The sequence below is a fragment of the Dryobates pubescens genome, chromosome 34 (genome assembly GCF_014839835.1).
Source record: "Dryobates pubescens isolate bDryPub1 chromosome 34, bDryPub1.pri, whole genome shotgun sequence".
In the NCBI taxonomy this organism is placed as follows: domain Eukaryota; kingdom Metazoa; phylum Chordata; class Aves; order Piciformes; family Picidae; genus Dryobates; species Dryobates pubescens.
Window position 1 is genome coordinate 1,992,782 of NC_071645.1, and position 27,038 is coordinate 2,019,819.

The 27,038-nt window shown below is 59.0% G+C and overlaps 2 protein-coding genes across 2 annotated transcripts; both read left to right on the forward strand.

Moving 5' to 3' along the window:
* The first annotated feature begins 3,854 nt into the window (after nucleotides 1–3,854).
* HINFP (histone H4 transcription factor) lies at nucleotides 3,855–9,519 on the forward strand. Its single transcript, XM_009901005.2, has 9 exons — nucleotides 3,855–4,182; nucleotides 4,392–4,618; nucleotides 5,007–5,118; nucleotides 6,272–6,424; nucleotides 7,344–7,421; nucleotides 7,515–7,635; nucleotides 7,730–7,868; nucleotides 8,164–8,288; nucleotides 8,897–9,519. Exons 1-9 carry the CDS (start codon nucleotides 4,020–4,022, stop codon nucleotides 9,417–9,419), a joined length of 1,641 nt encoding a protein of 546 aa, XP_009899307.2. The 5' UTR covers nucleotides 3,855–4,019; the 3' UTR covers nucleotides 9,420–9,519.
* A 5,941-nt stretch (nucleotides 9,520–15,460) lies between these two features.
* ABCG4 (ATP binding cassette subfamily G member 4) lies at nucleotides 15,461–26,210 on the forward strand. The gene is made up of 15 exons (XM_054176093.1): nucleotides 15,461–15,566; nucleotides 17,062–17,299; nucleotides 20,060–20,177; nucleotides 20,446–20,578; nucleotides 20,796–20,846; nucleotides 21,558–21,703; nucleotides 22,032–22,155; nucleotides 22,378–22,492; nucleotides 22,764–22,903; nucleotides 23,185–23,283; nucleotides 23,593–23,761; nucleotides 24,568–24,668; nucleotides 24,829–24,987; nucleotides 25,154–25,272; nucleotides 25,386–26,210. The coding sequence occupies exons 2-15, from the start codon at nucleotides 17,071–17,073 to the stop codon at nucleotides 25,609–25,611; spliced, it is 1,929 nt and encodes a 642-aa protein (XP_054032068.1). The 5' UTR covers nucleotides 15,461–15,566; nucleotides 17,062–17,070; the 3' UTR covers nucleotides 25,612–26,210.
* The last annotated feature ends 828 nt before the right edge of the window (nucleotides 26,211–27,038 follow it).

Here is a 27,038-nt window from a genome sequence, read left to right on the forward strand (position 1 = left end):
CGTGGTCACTGGTGACAAGTCCCAGCTCTCAGGTCCTGCAGGGCTTTGCAGAAGGCTTGTCTGGCATGAGCTTCCCAGAGCAGAGTGAAGTCAGTGCTCATACTCCTCTGGTGAAGTTCCAGCTGAGCCTGGCAGAAAAGCATTTTCTACAACTCAGTGGCATTTCCATGATCCCTTGTTTGGGATTTGTTTAAATGCAAATCTCTTGCTCTGGTCTCTGGCTCCCATTTGCATGGTCAGTGTAGATCATTCCCCAAGAGCTTCTTTCCTGTCAGAGCTGGAGGGAAACTGAGCTGAGGTTTACCAGTGGGGGAGGAAAAAAAATCTCCTGGGTTCAAGTGCAAGGTTGGTTAAGTCCTGCAGTGCTGAACCATCTCCTGAGAGGTGAGGAACCCTGGCTGGGCAAACAAAGCCTGGGACATGGGCATCTTGTCATGTGTAAGGTGAGACACATTTGTGCTGTTGAAGATGCACACAGCACTGCCTGCTTGGGAAGCAGCACTGCCGGTGTGGGACACCACAGGCTGCCTTGTGCATTGCACAACTGGGACTGCATCTTTGCACACTGTGAACCCAGGAGGCTCTGCATGGCATCCACCTTCAAGGAGAGGGAGAGCCCTCAGCCAAGGACAGCATGCCCATGGGACAGGCAGGAACACCCTTCAGCAAACCCACATGCTCCTGGAGGGGAGGCTGGGGTTTGGCTCTCCATTATCAAGTGAGAAGTCCTCTTTCTGAAGGTCTGAGGGGGAAAAAGCAGCCAGGAAAGGATCTTTTCTCAAACTGCTGCTGGACCCAGATTAAAATGACCTATGGCCAGGCCTGCTTTAACCATTCCTCTGGCCCCTGCCTCCAGGGGGACCTGCAATACCTGAACCAAAAAGCAGAGTTAAGCCTTTCAACTCTTCTTGAAGCGCTGCAGCTCATCTCCTCGTTCTGAGACACCTCTGCATTTGCTGCATGGGAGCCATTTCCCCTGCAGCACAGCCAGCACCCCCTGCCAGCATGGTGAGGGCAGGCTGGGGTGAGTCAGAGGAGCTCTGGAGTCTTTTGTGTCCAAGCAGAGAGGGCTGGTGCCCAGCTTTGTGCTCATCTTACATGATCAGGACAAGGCTGGCGCCAGTGCCTTCCTGATAATTAAATATTGCTCTTCTCGTGGAGTCTGCTGCCAGCTCGTGGGTCTGTGAGGCAAGAGCCATCCCCCTCTGTAATTCCAGGCATTTTCCCCAGCATTTTCCTGGAGGAGAGTTTGACCTGTCCCTGTAAACTGCCTGCCTGGGGAAGGCTGTTAGGTGTTAAAGTAGCAGCAGCTGGCCAGAGGGCTGTTGAGGCTTGTGGGGAAGGCAGAGCTGGGATAGCATCCTGGAGAATTCCTAATACTCTTAACTTGCAGAAGAGCTCAGGGGTTCTGCCTGCTCAGAACCCAGAGGATATGGCATCATGGAATTGTTTTGGTTGGAAAAGACCTCTAAGATCATGGAGTCCAACTATCAACCTAAGACCACTGTGGCCATGAAACCACAGCCCAGAGGGCCACATCCACACTTCATGTGCAAAGTAGTGACCTCCTATATCACAAGGACAACCAAGAAGGTGATTCTCTCCCTCTATTCTGCTCTGCAGAGACCCTACCTGGAGCACTGCATCCAGTTCTGGAGCCCCTAGGACAGGAAGGATCTGGAGGTGCTGGAAGGTGTCCAGAGCAGGGCCATGAGGATGAGCAGAGGGCTGGAGCTGCTCTGCTCTGAGGACAGACTGAGGGAGTTGGGGTTGTTCAGTCTGGAGAGGAGAAGGCTCTGAGGAGACCTAATTGTGGCCTTCCAGGATCTGGAGGGGGCTACAAGAAAGCTGGGGAAGGACTTTTGAGGGTGTCAGGGAGAGATGGAACTGGGGGGGGGGGGGGGGGGGGGGGGGGGGGGGGCGCAGAATGGAACAAAACTAGAAATGAGGACATTCAGATTGGATGTCAGGAAGAAGTTCTTCTCCAGGAGGGTGGTGAGAGCCTGGCACAGGTTGCCCAGGGAGGTGCTGGAAGCCTCATCCCTGGAGGTGTTGAAAGCCAGGCTAGATGTGGCTCTGAGCAGCCTGCTGTAGGGTAAGGTGTCCCTGCCCATGGCAGGGGGGTTGGAGCTGGCTGAGCCTTGAGGTCCCTTCCAACCCTGACAATTCAGTGATTTTAAAGGTTGGACCAAGTGATCTTTGCTATCACACAATCAAGTTCATGGAAGATGCAAACTTTTCACCTCTCCTATGAGGAAAGGCTGGGGGTGTTTAGCCTGGAGAAGAGGAGGCTCAGAGGAAACCTTATGGCTGTCTGCAACTACCTGAAAGGAGGTTGTAGCTAGGTAGGGATTGGTTTCTTCTCCCAGGCAGCCAGCAACAGAACAAGAGGACACAGTCTTCAGCTGTGCAGGGGAAGTTTAGGCTTGGTCTTAGAAAGATGTTCCTCAGAGCAAGAGAGACTGGCCTTTGGGATGGGCTGCCCAGGGAGGGGGTGGGGTTGATGTCCTTGGAGGTGTTTAAGAAGAGATTGGATGAGGCACTTAGTGCCATGGTCTGGTTGATTAGTTAGGGTTAGGTGATCATTTGGACTTGGAGGTCTCTTCCAACCTGGCTGATTCTGTGATTCTCTAAGCCCTCTTATACAAAACAAATCTTATTTCAGCCTGGCCCCTCCTCCTGGTACCCACAGGTGCCTCAGCTATGGAAGGAGAGGTACCAGAATGGGCAGGAGCACCAGGCAGGTGGCAGAAGCGTGAGCAGATATGAAGTTGCGCCAGAGGAAGGCTGTCTTTGCTTTGTCAGCAACAGCCTGTTTGCCACCTGCCTCCTGGCAGGCTTCCCAGATAGTTTTGTCTCCCGTGCTGGATGTTTGTATACTTTGGTGAGGATACACAAGCTGAATGCCAGTCCTGTTCCAGCGAATTGCTTTGCACTCTGCAGCCAGCCCAGGTGTTTTCTGCACTGATTACCAACTGAAACCCACAGATCCTGGGGAAAAAAACTAACAAGAGATAAACCAGAAAGTCGGTCAGCCTTCTTATAGATGAGATTAATCTCTTACCATGCTTGGAAAAGCATCAGACCTTTGTTTTTCCCTCTGTATTTTAGTGAATCTGGGCGTGTACTTTCCATCCCTATGGGAGGGGAGAGCAGTTATGTATTGGCAAGGCAGGCTTTGGGAGGGATTTCACACAACCCCACTTGGTTTGAGCGTGCCATTTACCTGTGTCAAAGCAAGCTTTGTCGGGAACCGTGTCCCGACTTTGTGTTCCAGGAGGCAACACCCAATGTCTATTTGTTTAATTCAACCTGTCCTCTCAACCTGCCTTCTCGTTTCTGAGTCGAGAGGACGTGCTGCACTGATGGGGTTTGCGCCCGGCGCTGCTCAGCTGTGGATTCTGACCGCAGCCTTTGCACTGCGAGGGCTTTCTTTGCGCAGGGACGGTTCCGAGGGCAGCAGGAACCGCCGTACGTGGCAGCAGCAAAGCCTGCGCTGCCCTCCGCGCTGCAGCGCCGCGCACCCAGCTGCCGTGCCGGCCCCGAGAGGCACACAGCTGCTGCCGGCTCCCGGGACAGGGCTTTCCTGAAACCCAAGCCGAGCTACAGGAGGGGATCCTGCTGGCAGCGCAGCCCCGAGCGGCTTGGGAACCTTTGGGGGCCGGAGCTGTTTCCCGGCGGCTCCGCCCGGCCGCTGCGCGCCGGCAGCCGCTTCCTGCGCAGCGATTGGTCGGCGGCTCCGCACGGGCGGCTGCTATTGGGCGGCGCGGCCTGGTCCGTGGGGTTGCGGCGCCCCCCGGCGGAGCAGGGGCGGCCGGAGCGCAGTGGTCTCCAGCGCCCCGGGGCTCGCTTCGCTGCCGCCGGGCCCGGCTCCGAGCGCCGCTGCGGGAGCTCGGGGCCGCTCCTGACCTCGCCAAGGCCCCGCCGGACGGTGCCCGGTTTCGGGCAGCGAGGAACCGCGGCGGGGAGGGGAACCCTCGGCGTCTCCTCCCTGCGCTTGGGGGCCGGTGGCCCCGGCCATGCCTCCCTCCAAGGCCGGCGGCAAGGGGGCCTTGGTGCTGCAGTGCGAGTGGGGGGTGTGCACCTACGTGGCCTCGAAGATGGAGGAGTTCTGCGAACATGTGGCCCAGCACCTGCAGCAGCACCTTCCCGGAGAGTACCGGGACGAGGTGGACCCTCTCGGTAAGGAGGTAGCAGCCTGCACTGCTGCGGCTCATCAGCCCTCCCTCTCTTCTGGGATATTCTCTGTGAGAGAAGCTTCCTCTCCCCGAGGAGCACAGCGCTTCCTGTTGCAAGACCAGAATCTCGTGGCTCTGTCTGCGGGAGCCAGCTGTACCTGGAGAGTTTCCATCGGAGCACTAAGGGCTGGCTGTCTCCCGTTTGTGTTGCAGAGGAATACACGTGCCTGTGGCAGGAATGCGGCTTCTGCTCCCCGGAGAGCTCGGCTGACCTCATTCGCCACGTCTACTTCCACTGCTACCACACCAAGCTGAAGCAGTGGGGGCTGAGGGCCCTGCAGAACCAGTCGGACGTCAGCCATTGCCAGCTGGACTTCCAGAGCCGCAACATCATCCCTGAGATCCAGGAGAACTTCCTCTGCCTGTGGGAGTACTGTGAGGTGAGAGGCCAGGAGACCTGGGCTTGCTTTCCTGTGTGCTGCTTGTGCTGTGGCAGCCAAGGAAAGGAGAACTGCACTTGTCCTGCAGCTTTCCTGCACACTTGCCTCTTGGCTAGGTAGCAGGGAGAAATTCTTCACAGGGAGGGTGGGGAGACACTGGAACATGTTGGCCAGGGAGGCTGTGGCTGCTTCCTCCCTGGAGGTGTTCACCTTGAGCAACCTGGGCTGGTGGGAGGTGACCCTGCCCACGGCACAGGGTTGGAACTGGACGATCTTGAAGATCCTTTCCAACCCAAACCACTCTAAGAAAGTATCTGTTGTGCTCTGGCTGTGGCCAGCTCTTACTGACCTCTGCACCCTGCTCTCTCTGTCCTTGCTCCCCCAACAGAGATCGTTTGATAATCCTGAGTGGTTCTATCGGCACGTGGAGGATCACAGCTTCTGCTCCGAGTACAAGGCAGCAGGGAAGGAGAACCATGTGGTCTTCTGTGGCTGGAAAGGTTAGTGAGTGCATGCAAGGCCTGCCTAGAGAGCTTTGCACAGGGCTGCATTGCAAACACTGTAGAGGAGAACTCTCTACTCCTTGGCAGGGTTTCAGTGACCCTCTCGAGCCTAGAAGATCCATGTGCACAATTCCCACGGCGTGCACTGCTCCTCTAGCATTTCCTTCATGGGCTCCAACTGAGTGCTCAATATTGACCTTCTCATTTATGTTCCATTAGCACCTAGAAAGAAGAAAGGGCTCCAGTTAAGGTTTTTCTCAGTAGTGACTCTCTCCTGGTTTTGTGTAGCTCCTCAGCTGCTTGCCATGGGGCCACACCAGTTGTCCATCAGTGACATCAACCTGCTGTGCCCCTGCTCTGTGAGCTCTTTTGGAGCAGGACTTTGATCCTTGCTGGTCAAAACAGAAGCAAGAAGGCTGCCATTCCGTGGTAGTTTTAGGCTGTGCCTAGAAATATCTCCACAGATCTTGAACAGAAAGTAGTAGAGTGTGAATTAAATCAGCAGTGGATGTAAAAAGGAAAACAATCATTAGCTCTAGATAATCCCATGGGACAAACTGCCACTGGAAGAGAAAAGGGGGCTTCAAACTTGTTGTACCAAAACAATCTCTCCCTCTTCTCCCTTCCTCGGGCTGGGAGATCCTAACTTGCTTCTGCTTGACCTTGGCTGCATTGTTTTGGCTAAGTCTTAACTTCTCTGCTCCTTTCTCTTGTCCCTTTTGTACAGTGGGGGTAAGGGGGAGGCAGGAAGGGAGGGAGAAGCTAGTAGCTTCCCCTGGTCCTTGGCCAGGAGGATTCCTGTGCTGTTTATTGATTGTAAAGGCTGGATGTGGCTGTGAGCCACCTGCTGCGGTGTGAGGTGTCCCTGCCCATGGCAGGGGGGTTGGAAGTGGCTGAGCCTTGAGGTCCTTTCCAACCCTGACAATTCCAATGCTGGAAACTTTGGCCATAGTCATTGCCTTCCACTGTAGGCTGTGGGTTTGGCTTGTGAGCACAGCTTCCATTTGCTTCCAGCTGAGCTGCTCTGGCAAACTTAATGCCGGAGTGGGGGGGGTTGGAAATTTCAACCCACCACACATCCAGTCAGGTGGGCAGGCTGGGTGTGGTGGGTTGACATGTCCCCCCCCTTTCCCTCTGTTTTGTCTCCCAGACTGCGACTGCAGCTTCAAGGGGCGCTGCAAGCTGCGGGAGCACCTCCGCAGCCACACGCAGGAGAAGGTGGTGGCCTGCCCCACCTGCGGGGGGATGTTCGCCAACAACACCAAGTTCTTCGACCACATCCGCCGCCAGACCGCCCTGGACCGTAAGCTGCCCTGCAGGGGCACCTTGCCAGGCTGGAGAGATGGGCACAGCCCAAGGGCAGGAGGCTTAACCAGTCTGGAGTGCCAGGCTCTACGCTCTGGCCGCAGCAACCCCAGGCAGCGCTGCAGGCTGGGGGCAGAGTGGCTGAGAGAGGCCAGGCAGAGAGGGAGCTGGGGGTGCTGGGTGACAGCAGCTGAGCATGAGGCAGCAGTGTGCCCAGGTGGCCAAGGCACCCAATGGCATCCTGGCATGCATCAGGAACAGTGTGGCCAGCAGGAGCAGGGAAGTCATCCTGCCCTGTGCTCGGCACTGGTTAGGCCACACCTTGAGTCCTGTGTCCAGTTCTGGGCTCCTCAGTTTAGGAAAGATGTTGAGATGCTGGAGGGTATCCAGAGAAGGGCAACAAGGCTGGGGTCTGGAGCACAAGCCCCATGAAGAAGAGCTGAGGGAGCTGGGGTTGTTTAGCCTGGAGAAGAGGAGGCTCAGGGGAGACCTTACTGCTGTCCACACCTACCTGAAGCTACCTAAACAGTTCTGTGATTCCAAGGCCGCACAGGGCTCACGCTGCTGCAGCCAGAGCCATTCCTCCTGTGGTGACCCAGGGCTGAAGTCAAGGGCAGCAGCAGCACAGGGGTTTGTTTGTGGAGTGCCCTTGTGTTGTGCTGGCAGGGTGGTGTGCAGTGCTTGTTCCCATGCTGGCAGCACAAGGAGGCTGCTTCAAAGGGAGCTTGCTCTTTGCATCTTGGGCTTTCAGTCTGGCTTCACAGGCAGTGTCTGCTCTCTCTGCCTGCTAAGAGAGAAGGGCCTAGCTCCACTGTACCTGCCCCTTTTTCTCCCTTGCTGCCCTTTGTGCTGTTGTCTCTGCTCTGATCACTTTTCTCACCATCCCCTCCCCTTCCTCCCTGCCTCCAACGCTGCAGAGCAGAGGTTTCAGTGCTCTCACTGCTCCAAGAGGTTTGCCACCGAGAGGCTGCTCCGCGACCATATGAGGAACCACGGTGAGTAAAGCCTCCTCCTCCCAGCTGCACCTTTGAAGAGCCTCTGCTCTGCCCTGCACTGGGGTGATGTTTTTCACCCTCCCTTTGGCACAGTGAACCATTACAAGTGCCCTCTGTGTGACATGACCTGCCCTCTGCCCTCCTCCCTGCGCAACCACATCCGATTTCGGCACAGCGAGGAGCGCCCCTTCAAGTGCGACTACTGCGACTACAGGTGAGCAGCAGGGCTTTGCCCCTTCCCTCAGCGGGGATGGAGAAGCCCCCAGAGGGATGGGTGTGTTCCCCTTTGTTCCCTTACCTCCTTTCAGCTGCAAGAATCTCATTGACCTGAGGAAGCACCTGGACACGCACAGCAAGGAGCCAGCCTATCGCTGCGAGTTTGAGGCTTGCAGCTTCACTGCACGTTCCCTCTGCTCCATCAAGCTGCACTACAGGAAGGTGCACGAGGTGAGAAGGCAGCAGAGGGCTGTTCTGCTCTGTGCTCTCTCCCAGTGAGGCTGAGAAGCAGTGCAGCATGCTCCCCAGAAGCACAAGGGGGGAAAAGCTGCAGTGATGTGAAGCTTGCTGGGCTGACCAGGGCTGTAGGAGCGTGAGGTCAGGCTGCGTTCCTCACTCACTGCTGCAGTGATGCCTCCTGACAGTCTTCTTGGAGGACCTGATGCTGCCTTCCATGCCCATGCATGGACACCAGGCCCTCTGATCAGGCTCACAGGGTATTCACAGCCCTCTCTCTGCCTGGCAGGGTGACTCAGAGCCTCGGTACAAGTGTCATGTCTGTGAGAAGTGCTTCACACGTGGGAACAACCTCACTGTGCACCTCAGGAAGAAGCACCAATTCAAATGGCCCTCAGGGCATCCTCGCTTCAGGTACTGCCCATCCTTAGCTCCACACCACCTCCCCTCTAGTGCAAGAGGCAGCTGGAGCTGTGTCCTGCATCCTGCTGGAGCAGAGGCCTGGGCTCTGATGCTTGCCTGTGGTGTGCTCAGGACACATTTCCCAGTGGCTGGGAGTTACTGGGCAGCAAACATCTGATAGGATCTGGCAAGGCAAAGAGCAGTGGGGCAGAGAGGCAGCAGTGGTGCCATCACAACTGCATCTGTAGGACACTTCTGAGCTTGGCAGGGGCCAGCTCTAGAGAGCTGCTGCAGGTAAATCTCTTGACAGATGCCTTGGCTGCATCCTCTCCAAACAGTTTCCAGAGCCTAAAGCCTGGAAGGAAAAAAGGGATGGACCTGATGCTCCCAGTGAAACTGAGTGGTGGGAAGAGATGGGCTTGGGACATGATAGAGGCCTGGCAGAAAGCTCAGAGGCTGCCACGTGGTGTGGGGGCTGCAGGGGTCTTGCCTTACTTTCCTGGGTATTGGAACCTAGGCTGTAGTGTGCCTGCCTTGGCTGCTGCTTCAGGCTGCTGGCTGTCCCTGGGGCAGGGCCTGCAGGGGCAGTGACTCCATCTGCCCTGCCTCCCTTTGCTCAGGTACAAGGAGCACGAGGATGGCTACATGAGGCTGCAGCTGGTGCGCTACGAGAGCGTGGAGCTGACCGAGCAGCTGCTGAAGGACAGAGAGAAGCGAGGGGAGGCCCTGGACGGCTCAGCTGAGTGTGTGGTGCTGTCTGAGGGGGAGGGCAACCTGCAGGGCATCATTCTGGAGGCCCCAGCGGAGGCTCCCCTGGTGGAGAACAGTTGTGCCGAGCTGCCGGCCGCCCCGCCGGCCCTGCCCCCCTGCCCTGGGAGCAGCTCTGAGCCAGCACAGCAGGGTGCCTTGCCAGGAGCAGCAGAGTGCCCAGAGCAGGAGCCCAGCAGCCTGGGCAGCCCCATCGTGCGTGTGGTGAGCAGGACCAACGAGCAGGGGCAGAGTGAGACTGTCTATTACGTCATGGCCAGCACGCCCTCCGAGGAGCAGGGGGCAGCACCCGGCGGGCTGCCCATGGAGCTGGAGGAGAATGTCATGGACCGTCTGCAGAGGACAGCTGAGGAGCTGGGGATCCACATCCTGTGAGCTGCCTGCCTGCATGAGCAGAACTTCAGCCTCTGGGGGCTGTGGAGGAGGTTGGGAAGCGCTTGGGGAAGGAAGCTGAGGTTGTCCTCACCTGCCTGCAGCTGGCAGACTGTCCCCAGCCCCAACGGCTGCCAGCTGTGGTGAGCATGGGGGAAGGGGAAGGACAGGTCCCTCTTGGCTGTGGGTCAGGTGAGCTGAGCTGACCTCTCTGTCCCCTCCTTTGGGGATTAGGGACTAGCAAGCCTCTCCCACCCACCCAGGCTGGCCCCTCATGGGTGGTGTGGCCCCTCATGGGTGGTGTGGCCCCTCATGGGTGGTGTGGCCCCTCATGGGTGGTGTGGCCCCTCATGGGTGGTGTGGCCCCTCATGGGTGGTGTGGCCCCTGCTGCTGTGCAGCTGTCAGCTGTTGCTGAGCATGGTCCTCAGCTAGGATCTCCCCAGGCAGAGCAGAACCTGTGGGTGAAGCCTCTGCCCTCTGGAGATCTGTGGCCTTTAGCAGGTCTGTTCTTTTCTCCAAGGGGTGGCTTGCTCTAGTTCTGCCTTCATTAGCACTTGCCTGAGCATCATCTCTGCTGGTGCTGTTGGGGGGTTGCACTACTGATGCCATGGCACTGCACTGATGGAGAGGGCTGGAGGTGTTGTCCCTTGTGGGCTGTTGCTGCCCTGCAGCACTGGGGGACTGGGAGCTTCTTGCTGCTTTTGTCCTTCATTGAGTTTCCTCCCCACATTGGGGTTTGGCCTCCTGGTTGGGCAAAGTGTACTTTGGTCAAGCAAATAAAAGTCAGACTGCCAGGCCAGCTGCTGTGGTGTCTTTTTCAGCCCCATCCCTGCCAGCTGTGACATGTTGTGGGGGGAGGATGAAACCAATTTGCTTGGAGCCTGCAGTGTGGGAGGTGGGCACTGAAGGGCTGCCAGGATCTCCTGGCATGTCCAGCTGGTGAGTGTCTTGGAGGGTGCTGCTCCACATCTCCAGAAGTGGCACTGGCAGGCCAGGCTGAGCTCTGGCACTCCTTCCCTGCTGCTTCCTTCAGGGTGTGAATGTCAGCTGCCTGCAATGTCATTGTTTGAGCATAGAGAGCAGCCTGGGCTGGTGAGCACAGCCAGCTTGCCCTTTGGAGAGGGATTTGGATGAGGACAGTGAGAAGATGGTGTCCCTGGAGTGAGACTCAGGCTCTCACTGCCCTGTGTGTGAAGGTGATGTGCCCAGATGGGGGCAGGGAAGTGTCCTGGGCTGGACACTGGCTTTTCCCCATTGCTTCCTTTCTCAGCAGCTGCAGTTCTGGGTTGATGGAGGAAATACTCAACCTTGGTCATCTGCTTGCTTCCTGACTACAAACACAGTGGATGGGAGCTGTGGCTGTGCCCTTGGGGTGGGCTGATGAGAGCAGCCCCTTAGGCCTGTGCCCTGGGTGGGCACAGTGTGCCCTGCACAGGGGGTGGGTGGGGAGCAGGGATGAAGTGGGCAGAGCTGTGTGGGAAGGTTTCCTGGGGCTGCTGACTCTGGGGAGAGCACCCCTGGGCTGCTGGCATGTGATGTGGTACTTGGCAGGGCTGGGCCAAGGATAGCTGAGAGAGAGAGAGGCCTCCTGCCAGCTCTGCACTCGCAGCACTCCCAGCCTGCTTTCCAGCACGCAGGCCTCAGGCCAAAGCCATGCCTGCCCCTGCACTCTCCTGGCCTCTGAGCATGAGGTGTTGGGAGCAGTGGCTGGGAGGAGTTGTCCCTTTAAACACTGGGTCCAGGGAGGGTAATCTGCCAGAGATTATCTGCTGGGGAGAGGATTGGAATTAAAGGGAATGTCTCCTCCCTTCCCCCCTGTCCTCTGTGTATGGAAGCCAAGTTCACTTTCTCCTAGGCAAGCAGAGAGGAGGCCTTTGATTTGAGGGGCAAGGGGAGGAGGATGGTGTGTGCTATGGGACTGGGCCTCCTCTTCCTCACCATGCTGGTCTCCTGTGAGGACCCAGAAGGTAACAGGGCGTCTGGGGGGAAGAGGGGCTTACAGGGTGTCACAGAGCTGCTGCCACCTGGCCACACAGGTCTTCCCCAGCAGGGAGCAAGGCCTTGGTCACATCCCTCTGCCAAGCCTTGGCACAGAGAAATGGGCAGCTGGTTTGCAGAACTGCTGGGAGCAGCACAGCAGGGATTGGGGTGGGCTGAGGTTGAGCCTTTGCTGGGCTCCCTAGGAGGCTCTGAGGGCTGGGGACCTGGCAGGAAAGGTGGTCCATGGTCCCTGGCCCCAGTTCAGTCCTGCTCTTCCTTGCTCCCTGTGGCACCAGGAGACCTGGACACCTACTGGTCTGGCACAGCACCCATCTGCTTGGGAGGCTGCAAGGGAAAGCACAAGGAGCTGAAGAGGAGCCAGTGTGGGAATGGCAGCTGCTGCTGGCTGGGCTATAAGTCCCTCTGCAGAGGTACAGCCAGAGGGGGGGCCCTGGTGGGACTCTAGGGGTGGCTGCAGGGCTTGGGAGGGGCAGGTTTTGTGCAGCACATCTGTGTGGAGTGTCTCCAGCAGCTCATCCTTGGGCCATGACAGGACACAGCCCAGGGTACCCATGGATCCTGCCCAGCACCCAGATCCTCACCTGGGACCCGCAGCCTCGTCTGGGTGCATCCCCCCGGGCTGGTTTCTGTCAGGCAGGCCGCACAGGGTGCTAGCCCTGACGCTGCTGACAGGACCCTCCCTGTCCCCAGTGAACTGTGGGCGCCCTGAAGCAGACTTCAACTCCGTGGTGCACGGCAACGACTGGTGGGTGGGCTCGGTGGTGCGCTACAGCTGCCGGCCTGGCTTCCTGCTGCGGGGGGACCCTGCCAGCGCCTGCCAGTCCGACGGCCTCTGGACCCCCAAGCCCTCCTGCCTCCGTGAGTACCCAAAAGGGCCCCTGCCCACATGGGAGCCACAGAATCGTAGAGCTGTCAGGGTTGGGAGGGACCTCAAGGCTCAGCCAGTTCCAACCCCCCTGCCATGGGCAGGGACACCTCACACCGCAGCAGGTTGCTCACAGCCACCTCCAGCCTGGCTGCAAACACCTCCAGGGATGAGGCTTCCACCAGCTCCCTGGGCAGCCTGTGCCAGGCTCTCACCAGCCTCATGGGGAAGAACTACTTCCTCACATCCATGGGAAGCAGTGGGGGGGGCTGCAGGCACGTCTCTGATCCTCCTTTCCCCCTGTGCTGCCGTAGGCAGGTGGGCACCGGGTGAGGTGCTCTGGCCCTGCTCTTGCAGGGATCTGCCTGCGAGGTCGCATCGAGATCAGCGAGTGGGACATTGCTGGGAGCTGCTCTTCGTCTTGCAGCACCCAGGCCTACCTGGGAGGCACCCTCAGGCATGGCTGCATCAAGATCTCAGGCTGTGCCACCAAGCAGTCGGGCTGGGCACGCTGGCTCCTGCGCTGCCACGTCTGCGAGTGCGACTGCCACGTGCCGTGCGGTGAGTGCCGCCGGCAGCTGCCCGCCTTTGGGGAGGACCTCTCTGTGTCTTGTGGCTGGCACTGAGGGCTGCCAAGCACTTCAAGATCTGCTGCTCTTGCTCTCCTCACAGCTTCCTCCGTGTAGAGGCAGGCGATCTGGGACTGCGGCCGCTGGCCCCACGCAGAGCGATGCTTCCACCCCGGATGTCTGCTTCCCCTCACCGCATCTCTCCAGTGCTGTGCTCCTCCCAGAAGCTCCCTCCCTCCCGAGGCTGTCATCAGGGAAGAGAGGTGTTCTGGGCTCACTCACTCTTCTGCCTGGCCCCAAGCTCTGACTCTGGAAGGGCAGGGTATGCTCTGTGAACAGCAGGCACTGGGGATCTGCCTGTTCCCTGCAGCTGGGCTTGGGGACATTGGTGTCTTAGTCTCTAGGCTGCTTGCTAGAGGAGGCTCATGTCCCCTTTTGGGGAGTATCTGTTCCATCTGTGCTGCAGGTTGTGACTTCTCCCTGCCAGGTATTTCCTGTGCTTGGGCCAGACCCTGGGCTGAGTGGTAGAGCTGCCCTCAGTGCTTGCTGCAGCCATCAAGCAGAGCTCAAGTGTGGGATCTGTCTGCTTACCTGATGCCATGGGCAGAGCAGCCTGGCCAGGGCTGCACCACCTATTGCTGAGGAACCCAGGGGGACTAACTGCCCCAGTCAAGGGTTACACTGGGACCAACTGCCCCACAGCCTCCCTGGGACCTGTTAGCCTGTGCACAGCTGCTCTTCATGTGGCCCTTGGCAGGAGCAGCCCTCATGGACACTTCTGTAACCCCACACTGTGCCACCTCCCAGGAGGGAGTTTCTGACCAGGCTCTTTCCTAAGCATTTTGTTCTCCCTTTGTGTTCCCTCTGAAGCAGCAATGGAAAAGTTGGAGTTTTTATTCCCCCAGGGAAGGAGAAGGTTGTCTGCAGCATGTGTGCTGGGAGTAGCAGGGGAGCTGGAGGACCAGCAGCACCACCAAGGGTAATTAAAAATACCTTTACAGGAAATTGCAGAGGTTCCTCAGTCATGAAAGAGATTCAGCTGCCTGCTCTGTCCCTGGAGCCCTGGACAGACAGAACAGAGCCAGGACAGCCTCCCTCTGCCACATGTGAGCCACCATGGGGACACAGCTATGGTCAAGGCCACTGGAGGAAGGTCCTAATGGGGACCAAATGGGTGCTGAATGTGTCCATGGGACTGCCCACCAAGCCCTTCTGGCCACTGGACTACCCTCCCTGCTAGCCTTCTGCCTTGAAATGAGTCTCCTGGCCACAGGAGCTCCTGCCCCAGCCTTGAGCAGTTGAGAAGGAAAGGGGTTTAGCATTAGGGGGATTCACTCCAAGGCCCTGCTCATTGCCCACCTGCAGGGAAGCAGTTCTGCATTGCCCTGTGCAGAGGAGGTTTGGGCTGAGACCTGGTAATGATGAGTACCCTGGGGCTGGGAGTCAGCCCAATGAGCTCAGAGCAAACTGGATGGATCCAGAGTATCTTTTGCTTCATGAGGAGATGACTTAAGGCCTCCAAGTGGAGCTTGACTCCATGACTACTTCCTTGAACCCTCCTCCTGTCCAGCCTGTGGGCTGGATCCTGCTCTGCCAAGGAGCCAAATCACTGCCCTAAGCGCTGTCTGGGCCCAAAGCTGAGTGTAGGAAGGCAAAGCTTTCCTTGGCTCAAGAGCTGGTTCCTTAATTAATACTTTTGTCAGCACCATTCATTTCCATATGTCTTTCATGGCTAAGTGCTGGGGTGGGTGAGAGGTGTGAGTAACAGCGAGGATGGAGCCAGGCACGGTGCTGCAGGGGAAGTGGAGGTGTGGGAGGATGGCAGGTCCTGCATGATGAGCTGCAGAGGGGTGTGCTGGGGGTAAAGCCCTAGGGGAGCACTCTCCTGTCAGAGCCCTTTGCAGAAAGCTGTAACCCCACCAGCCCTGGCTCTTGATGCCTGCTGTAGGCTTCCCAGGCAGTGCTCTGCGTTTCAGCCCCGTTTTCACCCAGCAGTGCCCACACTGGGCTGTCTGCGTGGTGGTGCAGCCCCCGGCCCAGGTCAGTGCAGGGCTGAGCGGGGCAGCAGTGTCTCACGCAGGAGCAGGCATTGCGGGGGGGAGGGGTTGAGCTCACGGAGTTTGGGGCTGAGACTGCAAGGAGTGAGCTGCAGCAGGCTCTGCCCCATCCGTGAACAGGAGCAGGCAGTGGTACTGGGGTTGGCAAACGCCGGGCTTGCGCGCTGGGGATGCTGAGGGCCAGCTGGTTTGCGGGGAGAGGAAATAGGGCCGGGCCCTTTAAGAGGATTTTTTGCTGCCTGGCACTGCTGCCTGCCTGGGCAGCCCATCCTGCCGCCCCGACCGGCAGCGGCAGCAGCAGCGACGAAGCTGGCGGAGAGGGGCACCGCCGAGCAGCCGGACCGAGAGGGCTGCCGACCATCGCTGGGCTGGGGTCGGAAAGCTGCGCCGCCGCCCTGCCCGCCCAGCCCGCTGCCTAGCCCAGCCCTGCGGAGGGATGGGGAGGAGACCCCGAATGGGGACCACCCGCGGGGACAGCGCCCAGCCCGGGGCCTGCCGCTGAGTACCGGGGCCGGCTGCAACCGAGCCGCTCCCTGCCTGGCAGCGTCCCGCAGCCCCCGCCGCGGGCATCGCCCCTTTGTCTGCGGGAGGAGGAGGCAGAGAACGGAGGGCGCTGCCTGCGGGGAGAGAGGAGCCGCCGCGCCCGCAGCTTCCCAGGTGAGAGAATCTGCCGGGAGAGGCAAGGTGGAGGAGCCTCGGCTCCGGGGGGAGCCCCATGCCCCGGCCGGGCAGGCTGTGGGGGCGGTGGGGAGCCAGGGATGGAGAGAGAGCATCCTCCACAAAGCCTCCTGCCCCTCGCCTCGGGGCTGGGCTAAGCCGCGCAGAGCGGCTTGCGGGGTTTAGCTCTGCTCGTAGCGCCCAGCCCCAGGAGTCAAGGTGAGCCCGAGGGCGCTCCGTGCCTGCTGCCCCCCCGAGCCCCCTCGGGGCTGCGTGCCACGGTCGGGGGCCGCCGTGCTAAGCGTGGGTCCGAGACAGGGGTCTGGGTACTGCCGGTTTTGCCACCTCTTCTTCCGAAGGGCTGGGGTCAGCTTGCTCCCAGCCCTGGAAGGATCTGTCTGCAGCGGGGAGAGGGCTGGGAAGATGTCGGCGCAGCTCCTGGCGGGGCCAGGGGATTGTGTGAGCACTGCAGCGGTGGCGAGGAGCTGCAAAATGTAGGTTAGCAAACATTGCCATCCCAGCCCCGGAGCAGAGATGGGTGTTGGGCCCAGCCTGCTCAGGAACAGCTTGGACTCCTCTTGCCAGTGTAGGGATCCCCCAGCTCCCCCAAACAGTCTTTGGTGCCGCAGTGGGTCCTGGGGCTTGTGTGCTCCACACCCAGCACTGCAAGAGTCCTCAAGCCAAGAGGAAATGCAGGGAGCTTGGCTGTGCTGCAGCCGACCATGAGGAGGGCTGCAGTCAGAAGATGCTGCCCAGCAGGAGAGCATTTGGGCAGGGGTGTCCCTTAGCATCATGCAGTGGCCCCAGGTAGAGACTGGCCTGGTCTCAGAGGCTGAGATGAGCTAAAAAGGCCTTGAGAAGAGCTAAAAAGGTAAAATCAGCCAAGGAAGGTAGAGAAGGACTGGAAACAGTAGGGCCACCTCCCTGTTCTATGAAGTCAGTCCCAGCAAGCACCTGGGGACCCTCATCTGGCTGAGGCAGCTCTGCCCAAGAAGCCTGGGTGAGGCACAGCATGCTGTGTCTGAGGAACTAGCAAGAGCAGCTGCTTGCTTGGGACCCCAAATGTGTGTCCCCTGAGCCCTGGCTAGGACAGGCAGGGGTAGTTCACAGTTCAGGACAGAACTTCAGCTCTCCCACCTCCCACCCTGCACTGACTAGAGCAGAGAGGGGCAGGGCAGGGAGACCAGCAGCACTGGAGCTCAGGGAGCTGAAGAGCCTTCAGCTCTGCTGCCAGAGCCAGACCCAGCTGCAGGAGGTGCATCAATTATTGACTGTTGAGCTGAGCAGCTGCAGCTTGCCTTAAGCCCCTGGGTGCAGGTCTGCCTGCACTGGCCAGGTCCATCCTTCCATTCAGCCCACAGCTAGGCAGGGTGTCACAGGGCAGAGGGGGGCCTGGAGTCAGCAGGAAAGAGTGTGGGAGGACCTGCCGTGGGCTGCTCCCTGGCTCCTGCAGTCCCTGGCCCACCCTGAGTCGGTCTCTGTGCATTCCCCACAGAGCAGCAGGATGGCAGAGAAGGGCATGGACCCTGCCTGTGTCTCCATTGCCCTGGAGGACACAGTGTGCCACACCAGCCCTCCAGATGCCCCGCTCCTCACCACCCACTTGAAGAAGGTGGAGAACCACATCACAGAGGCCCAGAGGTTTTCCCACCTCCCAAAGCGCTCCGCTGTCAACATTGAATTCATTGACCTGTCCTACTCTGTGCGTGAAGGCTCCTGGTGGAGGAAGAGAGGTAGGAGCTGGGGAAGGGCAGGGGAGGGCTCTGGGAGGGCTGTTGCACCCCTCTCCATGTTTGTGTGCCTCTGTCCAGGGCTGCATGGGGGAGGCTGGGCAGATTTCCTGGTTCAGGGGCAGGCAGGGGCGGAGGAGTTTCCCCAGCACTGTTGTTTGGGGTGTGATGTGCTGACAGCAAAAGCCCCAAAGAGATGTTGCAGCTCAGAGCCTGGCAAGGAGAATGCATGTGGTTTGCAGGGGATTTCCTCTCCCCGTGCAGCCGAGGCCATGATCCCCTTTCCTGTGTGTGACTCTGGCCAGGAGCTCAGGGAGGGAAGAGGGGAGGCAGATGGTGGCTGGTGGGTGGTAGTCTGCTTTAATTAGCTCTCTCAATTACTAGGATGGTAATCAGGCAACCCCATGAGATGGAAGGGGAACTGATCTGCAGAAGCTGAAGGCAGGCAGGGATGAGCAGGGACTTGGGGTGTGGAGACTGAAGGTACAGGGCTGCTCAGCAGGGTGCCCTGCAGCCTGGGGTGCCAGATGAGACCTCTGTCCCCAACCAGGCTCTGCAGCTAGGGAAACTGAGGCACTGAAAGACAGTGAGACCAGCCCAACATCCCCAGGATGTTAGGGGTTGGAGGGGACCTCTGGAGATCTTCCAGTCCAACCCCCCTGCCAGAGCAGGAGCACAGAATCCAGCACAGCTCGCACAGGAACACACCCAGATGGGTCTTGAAAGTCTCCAGAGAAGGAGACTCCACATGAGGTTTGCCTCTTTGTCTGGGATGCCTCCTCAGCAGCCAGGCATCCCGGGCACCCAGCTGCTTGCCAGTGGGGTTGTGCCCTGCAGAGGGCAGGAAAAGGCTTGGGCAGCTGGACTGGACAGGAATATGCCAAGGGGTGCTGGGATCCCGGGGTGGCAGTGAGAGGGACGCCTCTATCCCGCAGGCCGGGCACAGGTGGAGGAGCTGGCAGGGAGCTGCCGGCGCCTTTGGTGCCAGCCCCCAGCAGCGAGCGGTGCCGAGGCAGGAGGTTACTGGCAGTCAATGACCGCCGGTAACCGCTGCGCAGGCTGCAGAGGCGCCGACGTGAGCAGCATGCGCGGTGCGGGAGCCATGTGCGCGGCGCCGGGATGCGGGGGGGAAGGAGGCTTCTGGGCAGCCCTGCTCCGCTCTCGTCATGCTCAGCCCCCTGCCCTCCCCTGCGCTCGCTCCCGAGTGCGGGGCGCCCGCCGCCGAGGGATGCGGAGGGGGAGGTGGGAGGTTGCGGTGCTGGGTGCCCTGTCCTGGGGATGCACAAGCCAGAGGGGCTGCCTGCCTGCCTGCCTGCCTGCCTGCCTCCGGTGGTTATCAGACTGCAGCTGCTCTGAGGCTTGCCCCACGCTGTGGGCTGGAGATGAGTATTGCCCTCACCCCACGCCAGCTGCCACTATAGGGCACAAGGCAGTGGGGGAGAAGGGGGGGGTGAGGGGTGGGGAAGGCATATTTCCAGCAAGGAGATGCTCAGATTTGGCTGTGGTTCAAGCAGGGACCATAACTGGAGCAGGGTAGATTTAGGTTGGGCATCAGGAGGAAGTTCTGAACAATTGAGAGTGCTGAACAGGTTGCCCAGGGCTGTGGTTGGGGTCCCATCCCTGGAGACATTCAAGATCAGCCTTGATGTGGCCCTGGGCAGCCTGATCTAGTTGGAGGTGTCCCTGCTGCCTGCAGGGGGGTTGGCCAAGATGCCCTTTTGAGGCTCTCTTCCCACCCAGTGCAATCTGTGAATGCTGTAAAGCATTGCTCTCTTGCCAGGGCTGTGTTTTGGGGGCAGCTCCTGAGAGCCTGAGGCTGTACCTGTTCCCTGCTCCCAACACTGTATTCCTTCTGCCAGAAAATGCTAATCAAACGCCTTTAAAGCAGAGATAATTCCAGGTCTGATTAGCAGTGACTGCTGCTGAGTGTCACAGCCTGAATGCCAATGAAGGCAGCCACAGGGCATCCAGCAGGCTTGGGGACTCTGCCTGCCCATGCTGCCCTGCTTCTTGCTGCTCCTCTCCACTGGCCCTAGGGATCAGGATCTGACAGTGTGCCCAGGGCTAATGTTACAGCCTGGTAATCTTCCTTAGCAGCTACATGCCCTAATCCAGGGATTTCCCTGGTTTTTGCTCTCATCTGGGGCATGTGCATCTTTGGCACTGGAAATCGGTGGGGTCAGCCAAAGACCAGGGTCAGGGCTCATGCTGGAAGTGACAGCCCTGGGTGTGCCTGGAGACAGTCTCCAAGTGCATGCAGCCCCTGGTGCAATGCATGGAGTTCCCAAGGGCCCCTAGGTGCTGGGATAGCATCACAGTCCCTGTTGTGCTCACAGGATGTTAGGGGTTGGAAGATCATCGAGCCCAACCCCGCTGCCAGGGCACAGATCACACAGGAACACATCCAGATGGGGCTTGAAAGTCTCCAGAGAAGGAGACTCCCCAGCCCCTCTGGGCAGCCTGTTCCAGTGCTCTGTGAGCCTCACAGTGCAGAAGTTCCTCCTCATGTTGGGGTGGAACCTCCTGTGCTGTAGTTTGTGTCCATTGCCCCTTGTCCGGTCACAGGGAGCACGTGAGCAGAGCCTGTCCCCTCCCTCTTGACCCCCAGCCCTCAGGTATTTATAAACATTGATTAAATCCCCTTTCAGTCTTCTGTACTCCAGACTGAAAAGCCCCAGGGCTCTCCCACTCCTCACAGGGCAGTGCTCCAGCCCCAGTGCTGCAGCTTTGGAAAGCCCAACCTGTGCTGCTCTCTCTCTCCAGGGTACAAGACTCTGCTCAAATGCTTGTCAGGGAAGTTCTGCCAGAGGGAGCTCATTGGCATCATGGGGCCCTCGGGGGCTGGGAAGTCCACACTCATGAACATCCTGGCTGGCTACAGGTGAGGCTAAGGGGAAGCCAGCAGGGCTGGGGGTGCAGGGCTGGGGTCCCTGTGCCACCTTCCCCCCAACAGCTGTTTCCTGCTGGCTACAGGTGAGGCTAAGGGGAAGCCAGCAGGCTGGGGGTGCAGGGCTGGGGTCCCTGTGCCACCTTCCCCCCAACAGCTGTTTCCTGCTGGCTACAGGTGAGGCTAAGGGGAAGCCAGCAGGGCTGGGGGTGCAGGACTGGGGTCCCTGTGCCACCTTCCCCCCAGCAGCTGTTTCCTGCAGGGAGACTGGGATGAAGGGGCAGATCCTGGTGAACGGGCGGCCGCGGGACCTGCGCACCTTCCGCAAGATGTCCTGCTACATCATGCAGGATGACATGCTCCTGCCACACCTCACCGTGCTGGAGGCCATGATGGTGAGCAATGCAGAGACCAGGCAGCCTGCTGGGCTCCCCTGGGCACTGAGCCCACACTGACATCAGGCATTTCCAAGGGCTCTGGGACACGGGAACGCAAATCCTGCTGCTCTCGCTCCCTTCATGCCCCGGCTGGGCACGGGCAGGGGCCATGGTGCAGCTGGTTCTGGTCCCTGCATCTGACAGCTGTGTCTCCCTGCCCATCCTCTCTCTGCAGGTGTCTGCTAACCTGAAGCTGAGTGAGAAGCAGGAGGTGAAGAAGGAGCTGGTAGGTGCAGAGGAAGCTGGGCCCAGGCCCCCTCATCTCTCCCCAAGATGGGGACAGCAGAGAAGGAAGGGCCTTGAGGGCACTGGGGGATGCCCTTAATAATGCATGCAGCAGAATTTTCTTACCTTAGAATATGTTTATTAGGTTCCACCAGAGAATACTACTGAACTTCAGTATACCTTGAGGTGCTGCAGCACTTCCAAAGAAGGGCAACAAAGCTGGTAAAGGGTCTTAGAGCCTCAGTCTTTTGAGGAGCAATTGAAGGAACTGGGATTGCTCAGCCTGGAAAAAAAGGAGAGCTGGGGGAGACCTCACTCTCTAAAACTCTCTGAAAGGAGGTTGGAGCCAGGTGGGGGTCAGTCTCTTCTCCCAAGCAACAAGTGACAGGATGAGAGGAAATGGCCTCAAACTGTGCCAGGGGAGGTTTAGGTTGGACATAAGGAACAATTTCTTCTCTGAAAGAGTGGTTAAGCCCTGAAACAGGCTGCCCAGCAAAGTGGTGGAGTCCCCAGCACTGGAGCTGTTCACATCTTGCAGCGGTGCTGCTGGCAGATGCGGTTCAGCATTAGGTGAACAGTTGGACTCGATGGCCTTGGAGGTCTTTTCCAACCTTCATGATTCTGTGACTTCCAGCGATGGAGGTCTGAAGGGAGGTGGCAGAGATGGGATGAGAGGGTCCCTGGGAGCCCATGGTGAGCCCATGTCTTGCAGGTGAACGAGATCCTGACGGCCCTGGGGCTGCTGGAGTGCTCCTACACCCGCACCAGCTCGCTGTCGGGGGGGCAGCGCAAGCGCCTGGCCATCGCCCTGGAGCTGGTCAACAACCCTCCGGTCATGTTCTTTGATGAGCCCACCAGGTGAGACCACAGGGGCCAGGGCTCCTCAGCACTGCCTGCCCAGCTGGGCTTCCCCTCCTGGGGGAGGGCACCAGGGTGGGTGGAACCCTCTGAAGCACAGCAGGGCTGCGAGACCTGAGGGTGGGACGCGGCTGTGCCCACCACAGCTGCAGGAGGGCTTGGGGCATGGCAGGGCTTGGGGCTGCTCTGTTCTGTTGATCTGAGAGGAGGCTGCCCACAAAGGGAGGCAGGCTGGGGACATCCTTAGGGTGTGCTTCTTCCCCTCTCAATTCTCCCCTTCTCTCTTTGCTGTCTTCTTTCTCCTCTACCCCATCCTGCGTGGTCACAGCGGTCTGGACAGTGCCTCCTGCTTCCAGGTGGTGTCCCTGATGCGGTCCCTGGCCCAGGGTGGGCGAACCATCATCTGCACCATCCATCAGCCCAGCGCCAAGCTCTTCGAGATGTTCGACAAGGTTTGGGCTGGGCTGGGCCACAGAGCTCTTCAGGGCCTCAAGACCCAGGGGAGAGGCCCTGAGCTGCAGGCATTTGGCCTGGTGCTTGTCAGGGACACGGCCCCCAATGGCTGGGGTCTGGCAAGGGTGCCCTGTGTCACCCTAGGGCAGGGATGAGGGTAGGAGCAGGTGACAGTGCCCCTGGCTGCTCTGCATCTGCCATCCTCTGCCTTTCTCTTGCAGCTCTACATCCTGAGCCAGGGCCAGTGCATCTTCAAAGGCATCGTCACCAACCTCATCCCCTACCTGAAGGGTCTGGGCCTCCACTGCCCCACATACCACAACCCTGCTGACTTCAGTGAGTGCCTCTGCCCCAGCTGGGGCTGTGGTGGGGAGCAGAGGCTGGCAAGGTCCAAGCCCATTTCCCAAGCCCTTGGTGCTGCCTGGCATCGCCCCAGGTTTCCCAGGGAGCAGGGCTGGCCATAACCTTCCTGTTAGGTGCTGGCTGGGCAGCACTGCAGGGTGAGGATTGTGCTGGGCTCCCACTCCTGTTCCACAAGGTCCTGGGCTGGGCAGGCCAAGCAGGGGCTGTCTCAGCACCTCTCAGGGGTGCCTGTCCTCCTCCACAGTTATTGAGGTGGCCTCAGGAGAGTATGGAGACCTCAACCCCGTGCTGTTCCGTGCTGTCCAGAACGGCATGTGCACCATGGCTGAGAAGAAGAGCAGCCCTGACAAGTCAGACCCCTCGTGCCCAGCACACTGTGTGACGGTGAGTGGCAGTAAGAGGAGCCCCCTGTGGTGATGGGGAGCAGCAGGTACTGGGGTGCTCATCCAGGGACAGGTGTCCTATGATGCTTACTGCCCCTTGGACACAGCATGGAGGTGTCCTGCCAACCTCTGCTTGGCTCGAGGACCAGCTTGGTGCTTGCAGAGCCTATGCTCACCAGGGGTGTTCACAAACAGCTCCCTGGAAGTGCTTGGGTGGTGTTTCAGGAGGGTCCTCGTGTTGTGAGCTTGCCCCTTGTCCCTGACTTGCCTGTGGTCTTGCAGGATGTGGACCACATCGAGAGCCACACGTTTGCCACCAGCACTTCAACTCAGTTTTGCATCCTCTTCAAGAGAACCTTTGTCTGCATCCTGAGGGACACGGTGAGGTCAGGGGAGGCTGGGCCAGCCACGAGGGATGGGGCAGTCACTGTCTGTCACAGGGGGCAGGCAGAGACAGGAGTTGAGTTGGGGGCTGGAGTGGGGCTCAGCCTTGAGGAGCGGGCAGGCTGCCCACTGCTCCCTTGGGATGAGTGGGGCTCAGCCTTGAGAAGCAGGCAGGTTGTCCTGTGCTGCCTTGGGATGAGTGGGGCTCAGCCTTGAGGAGCAGGCAGGCTGCCCTCTGCTCCCTTGGGATGCCCCTGAGGTGCAGCCCTGCCTTGCTGAGCCCCTGCGTCCCCCCTCTGCCCCCAGGTGCTGACCCACCTGCGGTTCATGTCACACATCTGCATCGGGGTGCTGATCGGGCTGCTCTACCTGCACATCGGCAACGACGCAGGCAAAGTCTTCAACAACACTGGCTTCCTCTTCTTCTCCATGCTCTTCCTCATGTTTGCTGCACTGATGCCCACCATCCTCACCTGTAAGCAGCTCCTGGCCCCAAAGCCCCTTGGCTGCTGCCAAGCCTTGTGGGGAAGGCTCCCGGCTGTGTTGGGAGTGTGTCCGCTGGGTGGGGGAGGAAGATGAGTTGGACAAAGGAGAGGAGAAAAGAGAGGAGAAGATGAAAGCTCTAACAAAAGAGAGGAGGGGGAAAATCTTCTCTTTGGGTGTCTTGCAGGTTTACCCTTTACTTAATGTTGGAATTGTTGTCATTTGCTTAATGTTAGAATTTCCTTTCTGGCTCAGAGCAGAATGTTGGAAATTTCCCCCCCCGCCCCCCTTGGTTTGTTTCTGAGAAAACCACAGAAGTGTTTGGGTTGGAAAAGCCCTCCCAAGATCACTGAGTCCAACCAGCAGCCCAGCACCACCCTGGCCATCTAACCATGATCCCAAGTGCCATGGCCACAGGTTGCTTGAGCATCGCCAGGGGTGGGGACTCCACCACCTCCCTGGGCAGCCTGCTCCGATCCCTGACCACCCTAGCAGCAAAGAAATGTTTCCTTATCTCCAGCCTGAATCTCCCTGGCACAACTTCAGGCCATTTCCCCTCCTCCAAGGCTGTATTTTTAGCTGCTTCACTTCTCTTTCACATCCTCCAAAAATTTGCCTAACCCCCCCCCCAGCTAAGTTGACTTTTGGTGAACATTTGAGCATCTCCTTGTGCTGCAGGCAGGCAGGAGGCTGCCTGCTGCTCTGTGCCGGGACAGCATCGTAGCTGCAGGAGGGAGGTGGGGCTGGAGCAGCCCAGAGCAGGGCACTGCTGGCAGCTAACTGCTTGTTTCCATGCAGTCCCTCAGGAGATGACAGTGTTCCTGAGAGAGCACCTCAACTACTGGTACAGCCTGAAAGCCTATTACCTGGCAAAGACCATGGCAGATGTGCCCTTCCAGGTGAGCTTTCAGCTGGACTGAAGCATGGCCCTCGTGGCACAGCCAATTGCTTGGCTGACGTTTGACGGGTCCCTGTGGTTCTCCTTGCCCCAGGAAGGGTCTGTGGGGTAAGGATGGCCATGGGCCCAGCAGAGTGGTCTCTTTGCCTGCCCCTCTCCAGGTGATCTGCCCCATTGCCTACTGCAGCATCGTGTACTGGATGACAGGCCAGCCCCCGGAGGCCACACGCTTCCTCCTCTTCTCTGCCCTGGCCACCGCCACGGCCCTGGTGGCCCAGTCCCTCGGGCTTCTCATCGGAGCTGCTTCCACTTCCCTGCAGGTCAGACAGAGCCCTGGCCTCTCCTGTTCCATGCAGATGGAAGGAGAGTCCCAGGGTGTCCTGGGACAAGGAGGGGTGGTGGGCAGTGTTCCCCACAGGCAGGCTGGGGAGTGCCACAGTGTGCCTGTGCACAGGGAGATGACACCCAGTGGCCTCTGCTCCCCAGGTGGCCACCTTTGTGGGACCTGTCACTGCCATCCCTGTCCTGCTCTTCTCGGGCTTCTTCGTCAGCTTCAAGACCATCCCTACCTACCTGCAGTGGAGCTCTTATGTCTCCTATGTCAGGTGGGATCTCACACTCTGGCCAGAAGCTTCCTGCCCCCCGGACTCCCATGGGCTGGGGAGAGACTGGGGCAGCCTGGGGCAGGAAATGACTCTGGCGGTGTGCTCTGCCCTAGGTATGGCTTTGAGGGTGTCATTCTCACCATCTATGCCATGGAGCGTGAGGACCTGGAGTGCCTGGAGGACTTCTGCCCCTTCCAAAAGCCCATAAAGATCCTGCAGGAGCTGGATGTGGAGGAGGCCAAGCTCTACCTGGACTTCCTAATCCTGGGCATCTTCTTTGTCATCCTGCGGCTCCTGGCTTACCTGGTCCTCAGGTACAAAGTCAAATCGGAGAGATAAAGGGGCCCTGGGGCCCTGGCCTGCTGTGAGAGATGTTCTGCAGGTGGACACAGTGCTCCTAGCAGGTCATGGACCAGAGTGGAGGTGTCTGTAGATGCCAGCCAGGCCTGACTCAGTCGAGAAGGGTTTCAAGACATCTCGGAACTGTTTTAACCTTTCCACACAGACTCTTCATTGCCACAGTTTCGTACAGCCCTGGCATGTGCCACCCTCTCCCCCAGGACTGCCCAACCTCATGGAGCTTTGCTCCCCTTCTCTCACCCCTGCCCTTCTCTGCCAGACACTGGGGATGGTCCCATGGAGGTGGCTGTCCGCTGAGCAAGGCTGAGAGGAGCTGGCTGCTCGGGGCAGGAGGGAGAGAAGCACCCTGGGGCTGCCTGAGCCTGGGGAGGAAGCCAGGAGGAGACACTGACAGAAGAAGGATGTAGCTCACACCCCACCTTGCTCTCCCTGGCCAGCAGCATGAGTCTCAGTGCTGAGAAGAGCCCAGAGATGCAATAGGCCAAGTTGCACAAGGCTGTCGTGTTTCCTGTTGCAGCAGGCACAGAAATTGGTGCATCCCCGCTTTCTGTTGGGCTTGGCTTGGGTTGTTTGTTGTTTTGTTGCTGTTCTGTATTTTTCCCCCTTTTTTCCTTTTTTGTTTGTTTTGGTTGGTTTGTTTTCCTGTAAACCCCCCCTGCTTCCCAGCCTGCACGGAGGGGACAAGGGAGCCAGTGGGAAGAGGAGGACTTGGGGGTCTGTCTCAGACTTCTGCTTGGATGCCATCCTCAGAGATGGGATCTTCAACCCTGGGGATGTGGCAATGTCTGTGGGAATGGGACAGGATTCTCAGACCTTAGGGAGCCTTGTGTCCAGCCCCTGTTGTCTTTGGGGCCGAAGCCAACAGGATAAAGATCAGCCTGCATGGAGTGAAGTGACTGGGCCCTTCAAGTGCTGCACTGAGCAGGATTTAGGTTGCCATACGCTGTCAGGCTGCTGAAAACCAGAGCTGGGCTCAGCAATTCCATCACTGGAGCCTCCCCTGCATGAGAAGAGCTGGCCCTGAGCCTTGCCCTTGCGACATCTTGCTCCTCACCCTTCTTCCCCTGGCGTGACTGTGGCTGTCTCAGCAGAACAGGAAGGACAAGCCTCACTCAGCTGTGCAAGGAGGGGATGCCAGCCTCGGGGATGCCCAGCCTTGCCACACTGCAAACGTCCCAGGGTAACCCTGGGCAGAAGGGGGTCCCAGCAGTGCCAGAACTGGAAAGCAGGTGAGGTCTTGGAGAGGTTTGTTGGTGTTGGGTGACCCTGATGCTGGGAAAGGCTTTGCACCTCGTGGCTGGTATCAAGAAAAGATCCATTTTGGCAAATCTTTCTGGTGACTCCTCCAAGGTCACCTGCCTCTCCCCAGCCCTTGCAGAGGAAAGGCATTTCAGGACCTTGCTGGC